Below are 16,403 nucleotides of genomic sequence, written 5' to 3'. Positions count from 1 at the left end.
TAGCGTGCTCTGGGTTTGCAGCAAGAACCATAAAATGATCTTCTCTCTTTTATAGAAAAGGTACATTACCTGCTTAATCGTGAAGTCATTGATAAGGTGGTGATTATGTTCATTAAGGTTACAGTGCAATGATACACAGTCACTCTGATATAGCAGGTCCTGGAGCGTGTAGACTCGCTGGACGCCCAGAGACCTTTCTATCCCATCCTGCAGGTATGGGTCATAAAATATCACACTGAATCCAAAGGCCTTGGCTCGAACTGCAACTGCTTGTGCAGTGCGACCTGCATAGAAAGAGAAAGAAGAGAGAAATATGAGATGTTGAGATCTCAGTGAAGCTGCAGCATGGAATCTACACAACAACATTCAGCAGGCAACAGATCCATTTACTGCCACGACTGGCTCTTTGTATTTTCCCCTGGGGCCACAGCAAATTCATTCAGCCCATACCCATTTGGCGCACACTCTCCTGCTTATTTATTATCCAAGGTGCTTGGCAGGAGGTGCTTTTGTGCAGGGCTTTTGGAGAAAAGAATTATCTGAGCAGGGGCTAGAGCTTGCCAAGTGGTACTGATGTTTCCCTGCACCACTTCCCTAAGGTCATACATCTACATTATGTGGAAGATCGACCTGCTCAGCGGCATTTAGGTTCCTAACAACACCTGGTGGGAGGTTGTGGAGCTTAGTGGCTACACATGGTCCTGCTGAGGCCAGTGGGAGCAAGATCAGGCTCACAATTCACCTGCTGGAAAAGCCCTAAGAAGCTAGTGGTCCTTCAGAAAGTGGGTATGAAGGTGTACCAAGGCTTGGTCTACACTAGCGAAGCAGGTCTACTTCAGATATTCAGTTCCAGCTGGGGCAAGGGGTAGCTAGAATCAACTTATCTGAAATCAACCTACTGGGCCATCCTCACTGATGAAGCTCAACAGAAGCCTTTCTCCTGTCGACCTCCCTTATTCCTGGTGATAGCAAGGAGTATAGGAGTTGGTGGCCACCCCCAGCTAGGACAATTTTGCGCATCCCTGCCAGCTGCATGAAACTGAACTCCGGAAGATCAACCCTGAGCAGGTCGATCGTCCAGCCAGGATACACGTACCCTTGCTTTTTGCAAAGGTTCATTATCTAGGGATGTAAAGGGTTTTGACTGGGAAAACAGCTACTACCCAGTCTCCCTCTCCACCACAGCTACATTTACGCCAAACCACTGTGTGCAGCTACCTGAGTCCTGATGGTGGTGATTATATCACATCAATGAATTCTGCTTTTGGCTTATGAAAGAGCCAAAAAAAAAAAAAGATAACCACGTGTCCCTTTGACACTCCCCTTCACTGTCACACACATAGTCAGCCTTGGAGGCCTCCCCTCCCTGCTGCAGCCATGATATCTATAAGCCTCTTTCATTCTCAGGATCCACCATGGAGCTGTTAATTTAGCTGAAGATCAAACATTAACCATCTAGCAGTGTGTGCAGGGCTAGGACTAGAATGCGCCTTTCCAACACCAGCAGCAATAGGGGTAAAAGGACTGTTGGCCATGAATAAGCTACATCTATTTAAAAAACCTGCCCATAACTATCTGCACCCCTGCAGCACTCATCTAAGGTCACCATTTGCAGCTACCGGGTTCCAGGGTAGGGCCACAGCCAGGTGTTGTGTGTGTTCCCTGGACCCGCCAGGCCCTGAGGAGCTATACTAAGAAATGAAATCCTTTATGAGGTGCTTTTGTTCAAGCAGACAATACCCCCTCTGCCCTCCCCCCCCCCCCCCCCGGCCCCCATACACACACAAAAATTAAGCCCTAGCGATAAGAGAAAACTTGTTTGCGGTGGGTTTCTTTTCTTCCATACTCTTGCTGAATGGCTATTTAATTGGGCATGACTAAGACAACTGTCATGGTTTGGAAGCAAAGGTTTAATCAGGCTATTCTGATAAAGAGGGACAGCTGCAGTGCAATCAGCAGGTCATTATCCACAATGTCGTTCCTATTCAATGTCATTGCCTTGACTAGGCTACCCAATTCCTACATCAATACATGCCCGTTCAGTCCTCACGTGGCTGTCTGGCAATGTAAAGAAAGCCAAATGACTAGGCTCTGTCCATTCATGTTGAAGTACTCATTAGAATCCGGCTCTGTGAGCCCTGTGCTGCAAGTGACTGAAAAGCTGCCCTTACCTGACCACTTCATACAAAACATCCCCCTCTGCAGACCAGGCCCATTCCGCAACACAGCAAAGCCTTATCTCTGTCCGTGGGCTGCCCCTCTTGGCTGGTACGAGGTGAGGCTGAGGGGTGCCATTGGAAGGTGCTGGAGCCTCTCTCCTCCCTCTGGCAGCAAGCTCTAGGTTTGGGTCTGTGGCTAAGGGAGTAGGCCCTATTCGCGTTATCCATGCCAAGAAAATGGAAGAACTCCCCAGCCTGAGTCCAGCCATGCTATGCCTCTGTTTCCATACAGCCTGTGACAGAGCCCAGGGGTCTATGGTGGAAGAGTCTATTTCCCCAACCAACTGCTGCTGAACACACTGGGCCTAAGTCCTCTCTCATTGCACGCTACGAAACTCACTGGCATTACAGCAAGGATGCAACTGTCTGATTGTTCAAAATACCACCGAGAGCTGGGCCAGCCTGGCTCAGTGCTTGGGTGAGAGCCGCTTATGCTAGGGGACGTACAGTGTAAACAGCATGCATACTCTTGCATTGGAACAGCAGAACAGCCATGCTAGGTCAGACTGGCAGTCTACCTAGCCCACTGGCCGACAGGGGCAAAGGTCAGATGCTTCAGAAGAAATGAACAGAACAGGGCTATTATCACAAGCCCCACCTGCTCTGTCAGCTGACCCCAGCTTCTGGCAATTGAAGGTTTAGGACACCAAGACCATGGGGTTGTAGCCCTGTCACCTTGTTTATCGCTGGCTATCATCCACTAATTCTTTTTTAAATCGCGTTATGGTTGTGGCCATCACAACATCCTCAGCGATGACTTCCACAGGGTGGCTGAGCATTACCGAAACGTACTTCCTTTTGTTTGCTTTAAACGTGCTGCCTATTAAGTTCACTGGCTGACCTGACGAGAAGGGGTAAATGACACTGGTATGCACTTGCTGTGCACCTCTCTGGTTTTTTTATAGACCTCTATTATATGCCCCCTTAGGTGCCTATTTTCTGAGCTTAGACATCTCAGTCTTTTAAACCTCTTTGTAGAGGTGCTGTTCCATGCTTGCAATCACTGGTGTTGCCCTTCTCCATTTCTATTACATCTTTTTTGTGATGGCATGACCAGAACTGCACAGAGTATTTAAGACATGGCCATACCATGCATTTATGAAGTAGTAGTAAATCTTCCTCTGACTTAACAGCTCTCTTTCCTAATGTTTCCTAACATTGTTAGCTTTTCTCACAGCTGCTGCATCTTGAGCCGATGTTTACCAAGCACTATTCACAATGACTTCAAGATCTCCTTCTTGAGTGGTAACAGCTAATTTAGACCCCCATCATTTTGTTTGTTCGGTTGGGATTATGTTTTCCACTGTGCACTACTTTGCATTTATCAACACTGAACGACATCTGACATTTTGTTGCCCAGTCGCGTCTTGCATTAGGGTCCCCCATCTACAGATAGGCACCTCAAAAGAGCATCCAGCATGCTGAGGCCAAGTCCTGTTGTGGATCTTCTGACAGTTTTAAATACTTAACCACAGAATCATAGAATCATAGAAGAGTAGGACTGGAAGGGACCTCGAGAGGCCATCGAGTCCAGCCCCCTGCCCTCATGGCAGGACCAAGCACTTTCTAGACCATCCCTGAAAGCCATCTATCTAACCTCTTCTTAAATATCTCCAGTGATGGAGATTCTACCACCTCCCTTGGCAATTCGTTCCAGTGTTTGATCACCCTGACAGTTAGGAACTTTTTCCTAATGTCCAACCTGAACCTCCCCTGCTGCAATTTAAGTCCATTGCCTCTTGTTCTAGCCTCAGAGGCAAGGAAGAACAAGTTCCCTCCCTCTGCCTTATGACACCCTTTTAGATACCTGAAAACTGCTATCATGTCTCCCCTCAATCTTCTCTTTTCCATACTAAACAAGCCCAATTCCTTCAGCCTTTCTTCATAGATCATAGGTTCTCTAGACCTTTGATCATTCTTGTTGCTCTCCTCTGGACCCTCTCCAATTTCTCCACATCCTTCCTGAACTGCGGTGCCCAGAACTGGACACAATACTCCAGCTGAGGTCTAACTAGCGCAAAGTAGAGTGGGAGAATGACTTCTCGTGTTTTGTTGACAACACACCTGTTAATGCATCCTAGAATCATGTTTGCTTTTTTTGTAACAGCATCACACTGTTGACTCATATTTAACCTGTGGTCCACTATAACCCCTAGATCCCTTTCTGCTGTACTCATTCCTAGGCAGTCCTTTCCCATTCTGTATGTGTGACACTGATTGCTCCTAAGTGGAGCACTTTGCATTTGTCCTTATTAAACTTCATCCTGTTTACCTCAGCCCATTTCTCCAGTTTATCCAGATCCTTTTGAATTATGACCCTATCCTCCAAAGAAGTTGCAACCCCTCCCAGCTTGGTATCATCTGCAAACTTAATAAGTGTACTTTCTATGTCAATATCTAAATCGTTAATGAAGATATTGAACAGAACCGGTCCTAAAACAGACCCCTGTGGAACCCCACTAGTTATACTTTTCCAGCAGGATTGAAAGCCATTAATAACTACTCTCTGGGTACGGTTATCCACCCAGTTGTTCACCCACCTTATAGTAGCCACATCTAAGTTGTATTTGAGTAGTTTATTGATAAGTATATTATGTGAGACCATGTCAAATGCTTTACTGAAGTCTAGGTATATCACATCCACAGCTTCTCCCTTATCCACAAGGCTCGTTATTCTATCAAAGAAAGCTATTAGATTGGTTTGACATGATCTGTTTTTAACAAAACCATGCTGGCTGTTCCCTATCACCTTACCACCTTCCAATTGCTTGCAGATGATTTCTCTAATGACCTGCTCCATTATCTTTCCTGGCACAGAAGTTAAGCTGACTGGCCTGTAGTTTCCCGGGTTATTCTTGTTCCCCTTTTTGTAAATGGGTACTATATTTGCCCTTTTCCAGTCTTCTGGAATCTCTCCTGTCTCCCATGATTTTCCAAAAATGATTGCTGAAGGCTCAGATACCTCTTCTAACAGCTCCTTGAGGATTCTAGGATGCATTTCATCAGGCCCTGGTGATTTGCAGACATCTAATTTTTCTAAGTAAATTTTACTTTGTTCTTTTTGTATTTCAACTTCTAAACCTACCCCTTTTTCACTAGCATTCTCTATGTCAGGCATTCCTTCAGATTTCTCAGTGAAGACCGAAACAAAGAAATCATTAAACATCTCTGCCATTTCCAAATTCCCTGTTACTGTTTCTCCCTTGTCACTGACCAAAGGCCCTACCCTCTCCTTGGTCTTCCTCTTGTTACCAATGTATTTGTAAAAGTCTTCTTGTTTCCCTTTATGCTTGTAGCTAGTTTGAGCTCATTTTGTGCCTTAGCCTTTCTAATCTTGCTCCTGCACGCTCATGTTGTTTCCCTATACTCATCCTTTGTAATTTGTCCTAGCTTCCACTTCTTATACGATTCCTTTTTTAGTTTGAGATCATGCAAGATCTCCTGGTTAAGCCAAGGCAGTCTTTTGCCATGTTTTCTATCTTTCCTACGCAGTGGGATAGCTTGCTTTTGGGCCCTTAATAATGTCCCTTTGAAAAACTGCCAACTCTCCTCAGCCGTTTTTCCCCTCAGTTTAGCTTCCCATGGGACCTTACCTACCAGCTCTCTGAGTTTACCAAAATCTGCCTTCCTGAAATCCATTATCTCTATTGTACTGTGTTCCCTTCTACCCTTCCTTAGAATTGTGAACTCTATGATTTCATGATCACTTTCACCCAAGCATCCTTCCACTTTCAAATTCTCAATAATTTCCTCCCTATTTGTTAAAATTAAATCTAGAACAGCTTCCCCCCGGTAGCTTTTTCAACCTTTTGGAATAAAAAGTTGACCTGTTGCGCTCACAAAGAGACACATGCAACAACACTCACTGCCAAGCTGTGGTCACCAGCTTTTCCCCTTCCTCCCTGTCCAAGTTCCACCTTTTGTCTCTTTCAATTGCTTTATTTCCTCGGGTCAGAGAGCCTGCATGGGGGTAGGGATGGAGAGGGAGGGGCAAGGGTTGCTTTTCTCCTGAAGTGGGCAGCTTCCACACAGCCTTACTTGTGCTGTAACTTTCTCTTGGCAACACTGTGGCAAGGGGTCAGGTTATAAGGGAATATCAGCTTCTACCTTCAGGCAATACCTAGGCAACGGGTGGGTCCCCCATGGAGTTCCTAGCTCTATGCAACATTGACATCATGGCTATTTTTCGATTTGTTTCCTCAGCCACTGCACTGGCTGCACCCTGACGTGTTTGTTTTCCCCGTTATCTGTGAAATATTTGAAGTTTGATGAATTCGCATTTTCCCAGTTAACCTGGTTGGTTGGAAAATTTCTTTCCTGCTCTTCTCCTGAGGACAACTTCCTGTCACCGAAGTGCAGGAGGAAGGGCCACCCTTAAGGAAAACGGCACCCTGGGCAAAGCTGGTTGGTGGTGCTCATTCTTTGATGTTGAGAACAGCAGTCTGGGGTGCAAGGACCAGTCTTGGGCCCTGGAACGTGGCTGGGCTGTACAGGCAGGAATTTCCAAGTCCAGAGGCTCCCTTAGCCACACTCAGACTTCCTAGCAAAAGGAGGGTTGTTGCATAGCCACTGCTTGTGCCTGCAGGAAGTGAAGAAAGGCTAGGCCTCTGACTTTGCAGGGGTGTGCCCAGGGCCTCCCTGTCAGGCTGCAAGCTCCAGACAGCCTCACCCAGCTCTTGCTCTGTGGGCCAGGAGCTCCAGCCCTAGGTTTGCCTGTTACCCCTGCTCTGACAAATTGTCCTTCCGGCTTGTGGCACTCAGACCGTGCTCCCTAGCTATGGTGCCCTGGCAGACTGTAACTGTAAGGCCAGCCCAGCAGCCGGGTAATCATCTGTGCCTCCTGCAGAAACACCATCCAGGCTGGATGCTCTACACATGCACTGGAGCTTAATTGCCAGCATCAATGTATGCAATAATAACAGGCAGCCACAGTGTGCTAGGCGCTGGGCAATCCCTGAAAGAGCTTTTACTCTATGCAGAAGATAGAAAAAGGAATGAAGGGGGTGGGAGAAGGACAGAGACAGAGTTACACAGCAGGCCAAGGGCAGAGCTGCTGAGAACAGCTCTTAATTCCAAGGCCAATGCTCTAGCCACTAGACCATGCTCCCTTAAAGGGAAGCAAACTCACAAGCCATACAACACTTCCGCAATTCACCCTTCAGCATCTGAGAACAAAGGGGGACCCACAGAGGGAAAGCAGTGCCCAGAAACAGTAGGATCGGGGGTGGAAATGGAATGGCTCGCTGTGGACAAAGATGATGAAAAAAATACTTCATTGCATTAGGGCCTGGTGTTTGCTTTGTAAAACAGCTTTTAGCCAATACTCTTCTATTTTTAATGAGGAATTTTTCAAGGCACTAGCAAATTGGGCAGGGGCTGAGCACAGGGCCTGTGGAGCTGGAGTCCACCCTGTGTGAAGTGGGCCATTTATCCTCTTTCCCCAGGTACTAGAACTCACAATGCTGACTCACCTGTGTCACAGGGGTACTGGCAGGAGCCATTAGTAACAGGTATGGGTGAGGAACAGAATCACACAAAAGCGTATATTGTCAGACGAGGGCTTCCAGAATGCTTGCGCTCTCACCACTGGGCAACACTTCCATGCCGGCATTCAATATCTGGCCAAATGCCCAACATGGAGCGAGACCCTCTCATGACGTATGCCAGCAACATCTTATTGCACATCAACTCCCGAACTTCTGTAATCTGAGAGCACAGCAAAACTGCCTGCGGCAAGGTGTCTCAGGGCCACTGCCTCAGGCTTGCAGAGCTCGTGCTGCAGTGCTGAAAACAGCTGTACAGATGGTCAGTGTTGATACTGGACAGGAGTCTTGGCCCTGGGTTTCAGAACCTCGGCTCCAGCCTGAGGCTAAGTATCTACACGGCTGTTTTCAGTCCCTTGGCACAAGCTTCATGCCCCTCCAGTCAGTTGATCCATGCTCTAAGACTTGGTGCTGCTGGGCTTTTGTGTGGCTGAACCCACAGGTTCACTTTTGCCGGGCCACTCAATCTCCCCTCTAGCTTTGAAGTCTCTTTCGTGCACGTTAGCCACAGGCAGTAAAAGATGAGCCCCAGTGCCAGTAATCTGTGCTCCCCTCACTTCACTGTAGGTCAGAGTCTGGCTTGGCGCCATGCAGAAGGCACGTGGGAGGGTAAGACTTCGCAGACCTCAGCGGCAGCTTGCAATTTTCCCTCTGCACTGGTTGACGGGGATTGGGCTCTTCTCCCCCAATGGCCGAGCCAGAGCAAATGGCTCAGCAGTGGCAGGAACCATGAGCCATTGCTGCCTGAACTAGAAGACTTAGCTCGAGACTTCATTACATCACTACAAAAGCAGGTGGCTCTGGTTTGGGTATTTTGTCACCTAAACTTGCCAACATACCAAATCCAATGAGGCCGAGAGTCTCCCCTCTGATCCGAGCCGCTCCCGAGGCCACCTCCCTTATCTGTTCCACACTCTGCACCCGGGTCCCTTCCCTCAGTGCTTGGTACAGCCACGTGTTCCGCCTGTAGAGGTTCAGGACGTGACAGATGGTGGAATCTGCAGTCTCTTCCACAGCCGCGGATGGGATATTGCAGACAGCAATCCCTGAAGGGCGAAAAAAAAAAAAACCCAACAGCAACGTCACAATCTTAGAGCTGCAGGATCTAGTCACTGAAACTCCAGTAAATCCCCAGGCTCCTCATGAATGAAACTGTTCGGAGTATATCCAAGAAACTGATCTGAAACATTTCTATGTTCCCAGATATCCTCCACAACCATTTCCCAGCTCAGTGTGTCGCTCAACTCAGCCAGCTCAAAATTACATGATGGAGAAAGGAATTTTTGTGGCCAGTTCCCAATATCACACTGAAATTGTACTGCTAGATGTTGCTTCACACAGCACCCAGTTCACAGCCACAGCCTACGTAAGGAATAACATGTTTAAGAAATAAGCCTGACACAGCAGCGCAGGGAAGGCGGCCTGTTAGGTATCCAAACATTAAACTTCCCAAGGTAGATTTTTTTTTCTCTTCCCCCTACCACAGGTTATAAGCTCAAAACTCAAGACACCGTTTAAAGCAAAGATTCTCTTTTTTCAAGCTAACCTAACATCTAACAAGGAATCCTAGTTTAATACTTACAAAATGGTATTTTTCCCCAATGAAACTATTAGAAGTTCTTTTTCAATGTAACCCCAGCAGCCTATTACAGGAATGTTACTGACCTCTTGTCTTCAACTGTACATAATATATCACTGTGCTAATTTTCTACTGTGAAGTGGCTAAGTAGTTCCAAAGCATGCAGGTCCCAGCCAGACCCATTGTTCCTTCACAAAGGCTGGATTTTATAAGCTGTGGTGAGCCTCCTTTCACCTCTGAACTGTCAGCCCACTGCATGTCTGTACAGAGCAAGTGTCCTGCCCAATGTTCCCGCCAATCTTTTCCATCCATGTGCAGATTTTTCTCCATCCATGTTCAGAGGAGTTTTTCAATGTGCACCCAGGAAATATGCACCACCAGTAGAAGCAAAAGTCTTAGTGGTGGGTGCTCTGCCCATCAGCTGGGCAGGATTTAAGTCTCTCCTGAGCGGCCACACAACCGCACGGCTTACAGGGAACTCTGGTCCTGCCACACACAAGGAACTAAACTGGTGGGACCTCACCATTGTGCCGGGGCACGGCAGCAATATTGGCCAGGGCAGCTGGTAGTTCTCTGAGATAAAACAGCCTTTTTGACCCTAGTCTAGTCTTAATCAAGACTGTTATGGCATTGTTGCACAGAGATGGGTGGGAAAGATGGGGTTTCTTGGGGGCTTCTGGTTTAAGTCCTACCACCAGACTGAGGGGAGATTTGGGGGGATTCCCCCTGTCTCTGGAACCCTGCCAGGAGTGTGTGTCCTTTTTAGGCTCTTACAAACCTGTCTGAAGAAATGTCTGCACTTGGGATACACTAAAGGTCAGACTATTTAAAAAAAAAAATGCCCAGGGCAGCCTGCCCTCACCCCACCAAGAGGTCATCAAACCACTTCCCATTGCACATGCTGAACTCCCTTAGCAACAGCAAAACACTACAAACATATGCTAAGGCCCACTGAAAACCACAGGTTGTCTCTGCAGCCTTTTTGCTATCCTCGCTTATAAATCATGAGACATGCTAAATGGTAACAGTTTTCCCAGCCCTTCCCTCTCCCTCGCTGCCGTGCGTCTGGCCTTGGGATCCAACACTGCCCCAGGCTAAAGGAGACCATTTTTTTGCACTAGTCCCTCTTTCTTTTGTCTATGATGGATCAGTAAGCATTCTGGGTAACCTTTGCAAAAGTGTCCTAGGAGCCTACATCTCATTGAAGGTCACTAAGGTTTAGGCTGCTAAAAGCTCAAGGCCCAGAAGCTCAAAAGGTATTTCAGCAGCTAACATGCAACGAAAGCAATTTAGGCACCTACCTACCTCTGAGGATCGGGCACTTTTGGGCCTTTTTCTCAACCATCCTGACTGCATTCCTTTTAATGCTTCCCTCACAAACAGCAGGCATAAGGTTTGCAGCCCTAGCTCGTTGTGAAGGGCTAGAATCCCATGGTCCTTACTCAGGCACACTCATGACAGTCACTACCGTCCACATTCAGGCTCTACTGCCATTCTCCAAGCTGCCGCCTAACGCTGTAGGCTCCTGTGTTGCTGCTGGCTGGTGTTTGTGAAGAAGCCTAAATTGGTCACGCTGCCCTCAGCTGATGACCACCTTGGAGGCCTGGCTCAACCTGACAATTTGTAGGCTGCTAAACCAGAATGTCTGACGAGGCCAGCGAGAGTAACATCTATCCCACCAGCAGGGATACCAAATGGAGGGAGGTGCCCAGCTACCAGCTGCATCTGGTCAGCCACCTGGGTGTTTAAGCGCTGCTCCCACACCCTTCTCAGGACTCCTGGGTGAACTCCTGGCTAGCTTAGGCAGCTCCCTTGCCGATTCCTTCCTTAGGTGGTAGGTCTCCTTAAGCGCTCTATGGGGGGCCTAGCACACAAGGCTGACCTTTCCTATGGGTAGCAGGCCACCTGGGACTAAGTACCACACTGTGGAGGAGAGAAATGTCTAGGTACCATCCCTTTAGAAACCTGCACCTTGGTACTTGCCACATGAGACGGACCCATGGGATGTCAGTTCCTGCAGTTCATAGCCTACGTGCACAAAGGACTGCAGGCCTGCCTGAAAGGGACAGATTTAAGAAGTGAGGCCTACTAACCAAATTAACTGAGAGGAAGGATTTTACAGTAGAACCCAGAGATACACGCACTCAAGCTGAGTGTATGTCAGTTTACTGTGACTCAGGCTGTGGGAGGAGCTGGTGCCTGGCTCTGGGCTGCCCACCACTCACGGGAGACAGGAAACTGACCAGTGCTGCAATGTTGGTCAGTTTCCTCCCCAAGTAATGTGAAATTTGACTTACGTGGGGGTGCGCAAGAATGCAACTTCCGTGTAAGTCGGGGTTTGACTGTATTACAGCCCAGTGCAGCACTCACAGCTTGTTTTCACTGCAGAGCGAGCCCAAGTTATAACAAGTGTTGCTCTAACTTGAGTCCTATCCACACACAAAACTCAGACTATGGTACTTTTAATTCATGTTGGCTGGTCCATCAAGGGGACAGAGCCCAGCTCTTCAGCTACTAACACAACCACTCCATGATGCTAGCATAATCACTGCCTGTAGCTTGTAAATTACTTCACTCTCATGTGAGCTAGGCTAACTCAAGAGGCTACTCAAGTTAAGTCTGTGGTTAGGACATAGCCTCAGTGAGGAAACCAATGGCAGCTAAAGTGATAGGAAAGTGCTTTTTCCTTCCTCTACAATAAAGGTCTCCTCCCAAGAAGGAGGGGCAGGCTCACTTCTCCTGCTAACCCGCCTTTCTCCCATCACTTGACAGCCTAAGGCAGGCTAGCCTGATCCACTGTGGTAGCCAGCTTGCTACTGTGTGGTGGAGGGGGTCATGCCTGGCCATTGACGTAGGAGCAGAGGCAGCAGCCTCAAGCAGGCTCTTGGGTAGTCTGCATGGCCTATCCACCTGGGCAGGAGGTGAGGTGTAGGCACTGCAGCTCCAGACCCTGTGTTGGCTACCAAAAAGTTTACAGGCATCTCACAGTGCTACGACCACTTTGTTAATGCAATAGCTGCAGGCAACGGCCCAGGCGCTGGCTTCAATCAGCCCATCAGGACACTCACTGGGGCTGAACCTGCTGAATAAGACAACTCAGAAAGACCCACAAGTGTGTGCTCAGTCCTGGTCTCAAGGGCCCAGTGCTCTGGGACAAGGCTAGCAGGTGGGGAATGCTGCATATACATGGACATGCAACAGATCCAACACCTTCCCCCACCCGCCCCCCGGCAGACAACAGGTTATTTTACACTGTTGCTCCACTTTCAACATGCTTCATACACGTGTATTGACCATGCTACACTGTACCACAGAGTTTGGTGGGGAAGTGGGAGAACTCACTGCTGGGAGAGGGGTGGGGCTGCACCAGGCTCAGCTGCTAGTCCTGGCTAGTACTGAGGGAGAGCAGGACTTGCTCTTCCCCAAGGAGGAGCGACTACAGCCAGGTCAGACCCATTCCCAGAAGCCTCTTCCCAACTGCAGGAAGCTCCATAACCTTTCCACATCTGGCTCCCCCTGCCACGCCTGACTCCATTGCTCCTCAGCTGCGCAGTGAGGAGATCACTATACAGAGACCTGTTCCCATGTCCAACAAATCCTTGTGCATCCAGCTGCCCCCCCAGCTGAGCCCCCACATGCCACATCCAGCGTCCCCTGCACCTGGACCCCACACCGAGCCTCCCCCCATGAGCCTCTGCACTCAAACCGTCACCTCCTTCTGCACCTGGACAACCCCATGGGTCTCCCACTGTCCCCTGAACCCCAACCAGCTGCATACAGACCCCCTTGCTGAGCCCCCAGCCAACTTAACCAGACCCTCCTCCACAGAGTCTCTGCACCCAGCGCTCTCCAACAAACTCCCAAGTATCCAGCCGCCCCCACCCCCAACCACACACACCCAGATCCCTCACTGCACAGCCCACACCCAGACTGCCACAAACAGCTCTGGATCCCCCACCATATTAAGCCTCCCTACACTTGGACCCAGCCACCCTGCCCTCACCTGATACACCTGGCACAGAGAGAAGCAGAGCACTGGGGAGTTCTGAGACAGGCCTGGCAATTACACCTGGGGATTCCAGTGGATGAGAGGCTGTACAAGAGTCAGCAGTGCAGCCAAGGCGGCTAACTGCACTTCGGGCTACATTCAGAGGACCATTGCCATCAGACCTAGCAAAGTTATTATTCCCCTATTCCCCTCTAACCGGTACTGGTAAGGCCACATTTGGATTACTGCATCCATTTCTGCGCCCCCCCCCCCTCCAAACTTAGAAAGGCTCCAGATGCACTGGAAAGACTCCAGCGGAGGGTAACAAAATGATTAGGAGGCTGGAGCACGTGATCGATGAGGAGAGGCTGAGGGATTTGGGCTTATTTAGTGTGCAGAGGAGAAGAGTGAGGGGCAATCTGATAGCAGCCTTTAACTTCCTGAAGGGGGCGGGGGGGGTGCTCTAAAGAGGATGGAGAGAGACTGTTCTCAATGGTGACAGATGGCAGAACAAGGAGCAATGGTCTGAAGTTACAGAGGGAGAGGTGCAGGTGGGATATTAGGAAAAACTGTTTCACTAAGAGGGTGGTGAAGCACTGAAATGCATTACCGAGAGAGGTGGTGGAATCTCCATCCCTAGAGGTTTTTTTAAGTCCCAGCATGACAAAAACCTGGCTGGGATAATTTAGTTGGAGTTGGTCCTGCTTTGGGTAGGGGGATGGACTCAACGATCTCCTGAGATTAATTCCAGCCCTAGGATTCTATGATTCTTGTGCGTGTCAATCTTCATATAATCTCTTTCATATCTGGCAGCCCCAGGACTGGGAGGTTGCTGGATAGCCAAATATTCTGGATGATAACGAGGCATACCTACCAGTGCATAACACTAAATTAAAACAAGATTAGATACTAAGAAACTAAAATGTATGCAGTGTACTTTATTTACTAGCAAGAGTAGTGTGATACACTGTAAACTTATAAGCTATGTCTATACTGTCCCTCCCTTTCGGAAGGGGCATGCAAATGTGGCCGATTGGAAATGCAAATGACGCACAGATTTAAATATCTTGCACCTCATTTGCATACTCCTGAGGTAGCTCGCTTCTGGAAGAGCTGTTTTCAAAAGCCAAAAAAGCCACGTAGACAAGATTCATTCGAAAAGACGCCCTGCTTTCGAAAGCACTCTTCTTCCTGGAAAAAATTAGGACGAATGTTTATGTGTTTCCTTTCAAATGAACCCTGTCTACGCAGCTGTTTTAGCTTTCAAAAACAGTTCTTCTGGAAGTGAGATCCTGCGGGAGTATGCAAATGAGGCACAAGATATTTAAATCCACCCTCATTTGGATTTTTGATCAGCTGTATTTGCATACATCTTCCGAAAGGGAGGGGCAGTATGGACATAACTATATGGTATTTGCCGTTATTTATTGGCATTTACGTTCACTATACCGTACTTATGGAAAAACGTAACTAAAATTTACTTATGGTTAAAATGCCGGTTATTTGAGAGTTCAGGGTGATAGAATGCTGGATATGAAAGAGTTTACTATTAAATGTGCAACGTTGTAAAACACCGTGCAGAATTTTTAAGGTTTTGGTGAAGAACTCCCTTGGATCCAAGCCCCCTGATGTGAAAGGGAGGCCCCCCTTCCCCTAATTCAGTGAATTCAAGAATAGGTCCTTAAAGGTTTATGACTGTCAGTTAATGAGGACCTCACACTGAACAGTATTACACCCTCTGTGCAATGGGCGTGGGTGTGAAGGAGACAGAGATGTGGATGGGGTAGGGGAAGGCCCTTCAGGGCGTACTTCAGCTGTAAATCATCATATAGCTTTTATTTATTTTTTTGGAAGAAAATATCAAGAAGCTACTCAGACTGCAGTCAAACTGTGAGCAACATGTCAACAGTTCACAGCCAAATGAGCACATTTTTGTAGAAAAACCCTTTAGCCAAGTGTCTAATTCAAAATGACTGTTCCAAAGGAGGGAAGGGAGGAATTATGTTAATACCAGCCGGCCAACAAACACGATAACTGTATTCACCTGACTGGGTAAAAACAGCAGTTTCATTTTATATGCTCACGGTATCCATTAGAGGTAAGAGAAATCACGTTGCTGCTGGTGACAGCTCACTAACATGCAAAAATGGCCAACATATACGATGTCTCGTCAGCCTAGTTAAGAGTGCATTATTACTGTCACAGTGAGCATCACCAAGAGGCTGACACACAATATGGTTTGGGAAGGGCTAGGGGGGGCATAAGACCATGTTTTAACTCTTAGGAAGACATGCTGTTCTGTTGCTAGTGTGAGGTTTTGCAAGGCTGGGTGCACAGGCAGATTGGGGGCGGGGAGAGAGAGAGAGAGCTGTGTGAGATGCTCTGACTGGAGTATTAATTAAAGCACAGAAGCTCTCTAGGAACCAGGCACTGGTGCTGGGCTCAGAATCATGTAAGGTGCGACTGCTGTGCATGGTGTTTGATCACATTTTCCCCAGAAACGTTGTCTGATTGTAAATAAATTACTCACAGTCTATACCCAGAGAATACTGCTCTGACTTGGCCGTCCACACAATGTGGACAAGAAAGACAAGACAATGACAAGAAAGACCATTGTAAGGTTATGCTTTTATTTGCATAAATACACCAGTTCTGGGGCAAGGGTGGTTAAATAATCTGGCAACAGTTTGAGTGAAGGCTCAATGAGTAACAGGACGACGACATTAGGACAACATGCAAGAGTTAGATCTCCAACAGGAGGATAAGCAGACAAACAATCCTGGAGGAATCTGGATACTGCGGGGCACAACTGTACTGACGTGTGACACATCAATACTGCTGCAACATGAACTCTGTGAGAACAAAGACTCAATCCATAATGGTTCAAGTGTAACACATAATTGAAGATCTTTGGTAGGGAAGTTTCAGCTGGTCCCAGAGCATGCTGGATAGCCTCTCTGGAGACCTGATTCCAAATGGAGGCAGAGGTCTTCCTGTCAGATGTCTTCCTGCTGTGCATGAAGCTATCTTGGACCTCTTGATAACAGTCTTTCAGTCGTGCCCAAGGAACCCTC

General features: G+C 47.9%; 1 protein-coding gene across 3 annotated transcripts in view; it reads right to left on the bottom strand.

Annotated features, from left to right (window-relative positions):
- CTBP2 (C-terminal binding protein 2) overlaps positions 1–16,403 on the bottom strand; it is a 267,959-nt gene that overhangs the window by 11,831 nt on the left and 239,725 nt on the right. For all 3 annotated transcript variants that reach the window (XM_075000485.1, XM_075000486.1, XM_075000484.1), the window contains 2 exons: positions 8,602–8,808; positions 70–284 (listed from right to left, as the gene is read on the bottom strand). In XM_075000485.1, coding sequence (XP_074856586.1) covers positions 70–284; positions 8,602–8,808 — 422 coding nt within the window. The remainder of the gene's footprint in view (positions 1–69; positions 285–8,601; positions 8,809–16,403) is intronic.

This window comes from Carettochelys insculpta, chromosome 7 (genome assembly GCF_033958435.1).
Source record: "Carettochelys insculpta isolate YL-2023 chromosome 7, ASM3395843v1, whole genome shotgun sequence".
Taxonomy (NCBI): domain Eukaryota; kingdom Metazoa; phylum Chordata; order Testudines; family Carettochelyidae; genus Carettochelys; species Carettochelys insculpta.
This window is presented reverse-complemented; position numbering and strand designations above follow the sequence as displayed.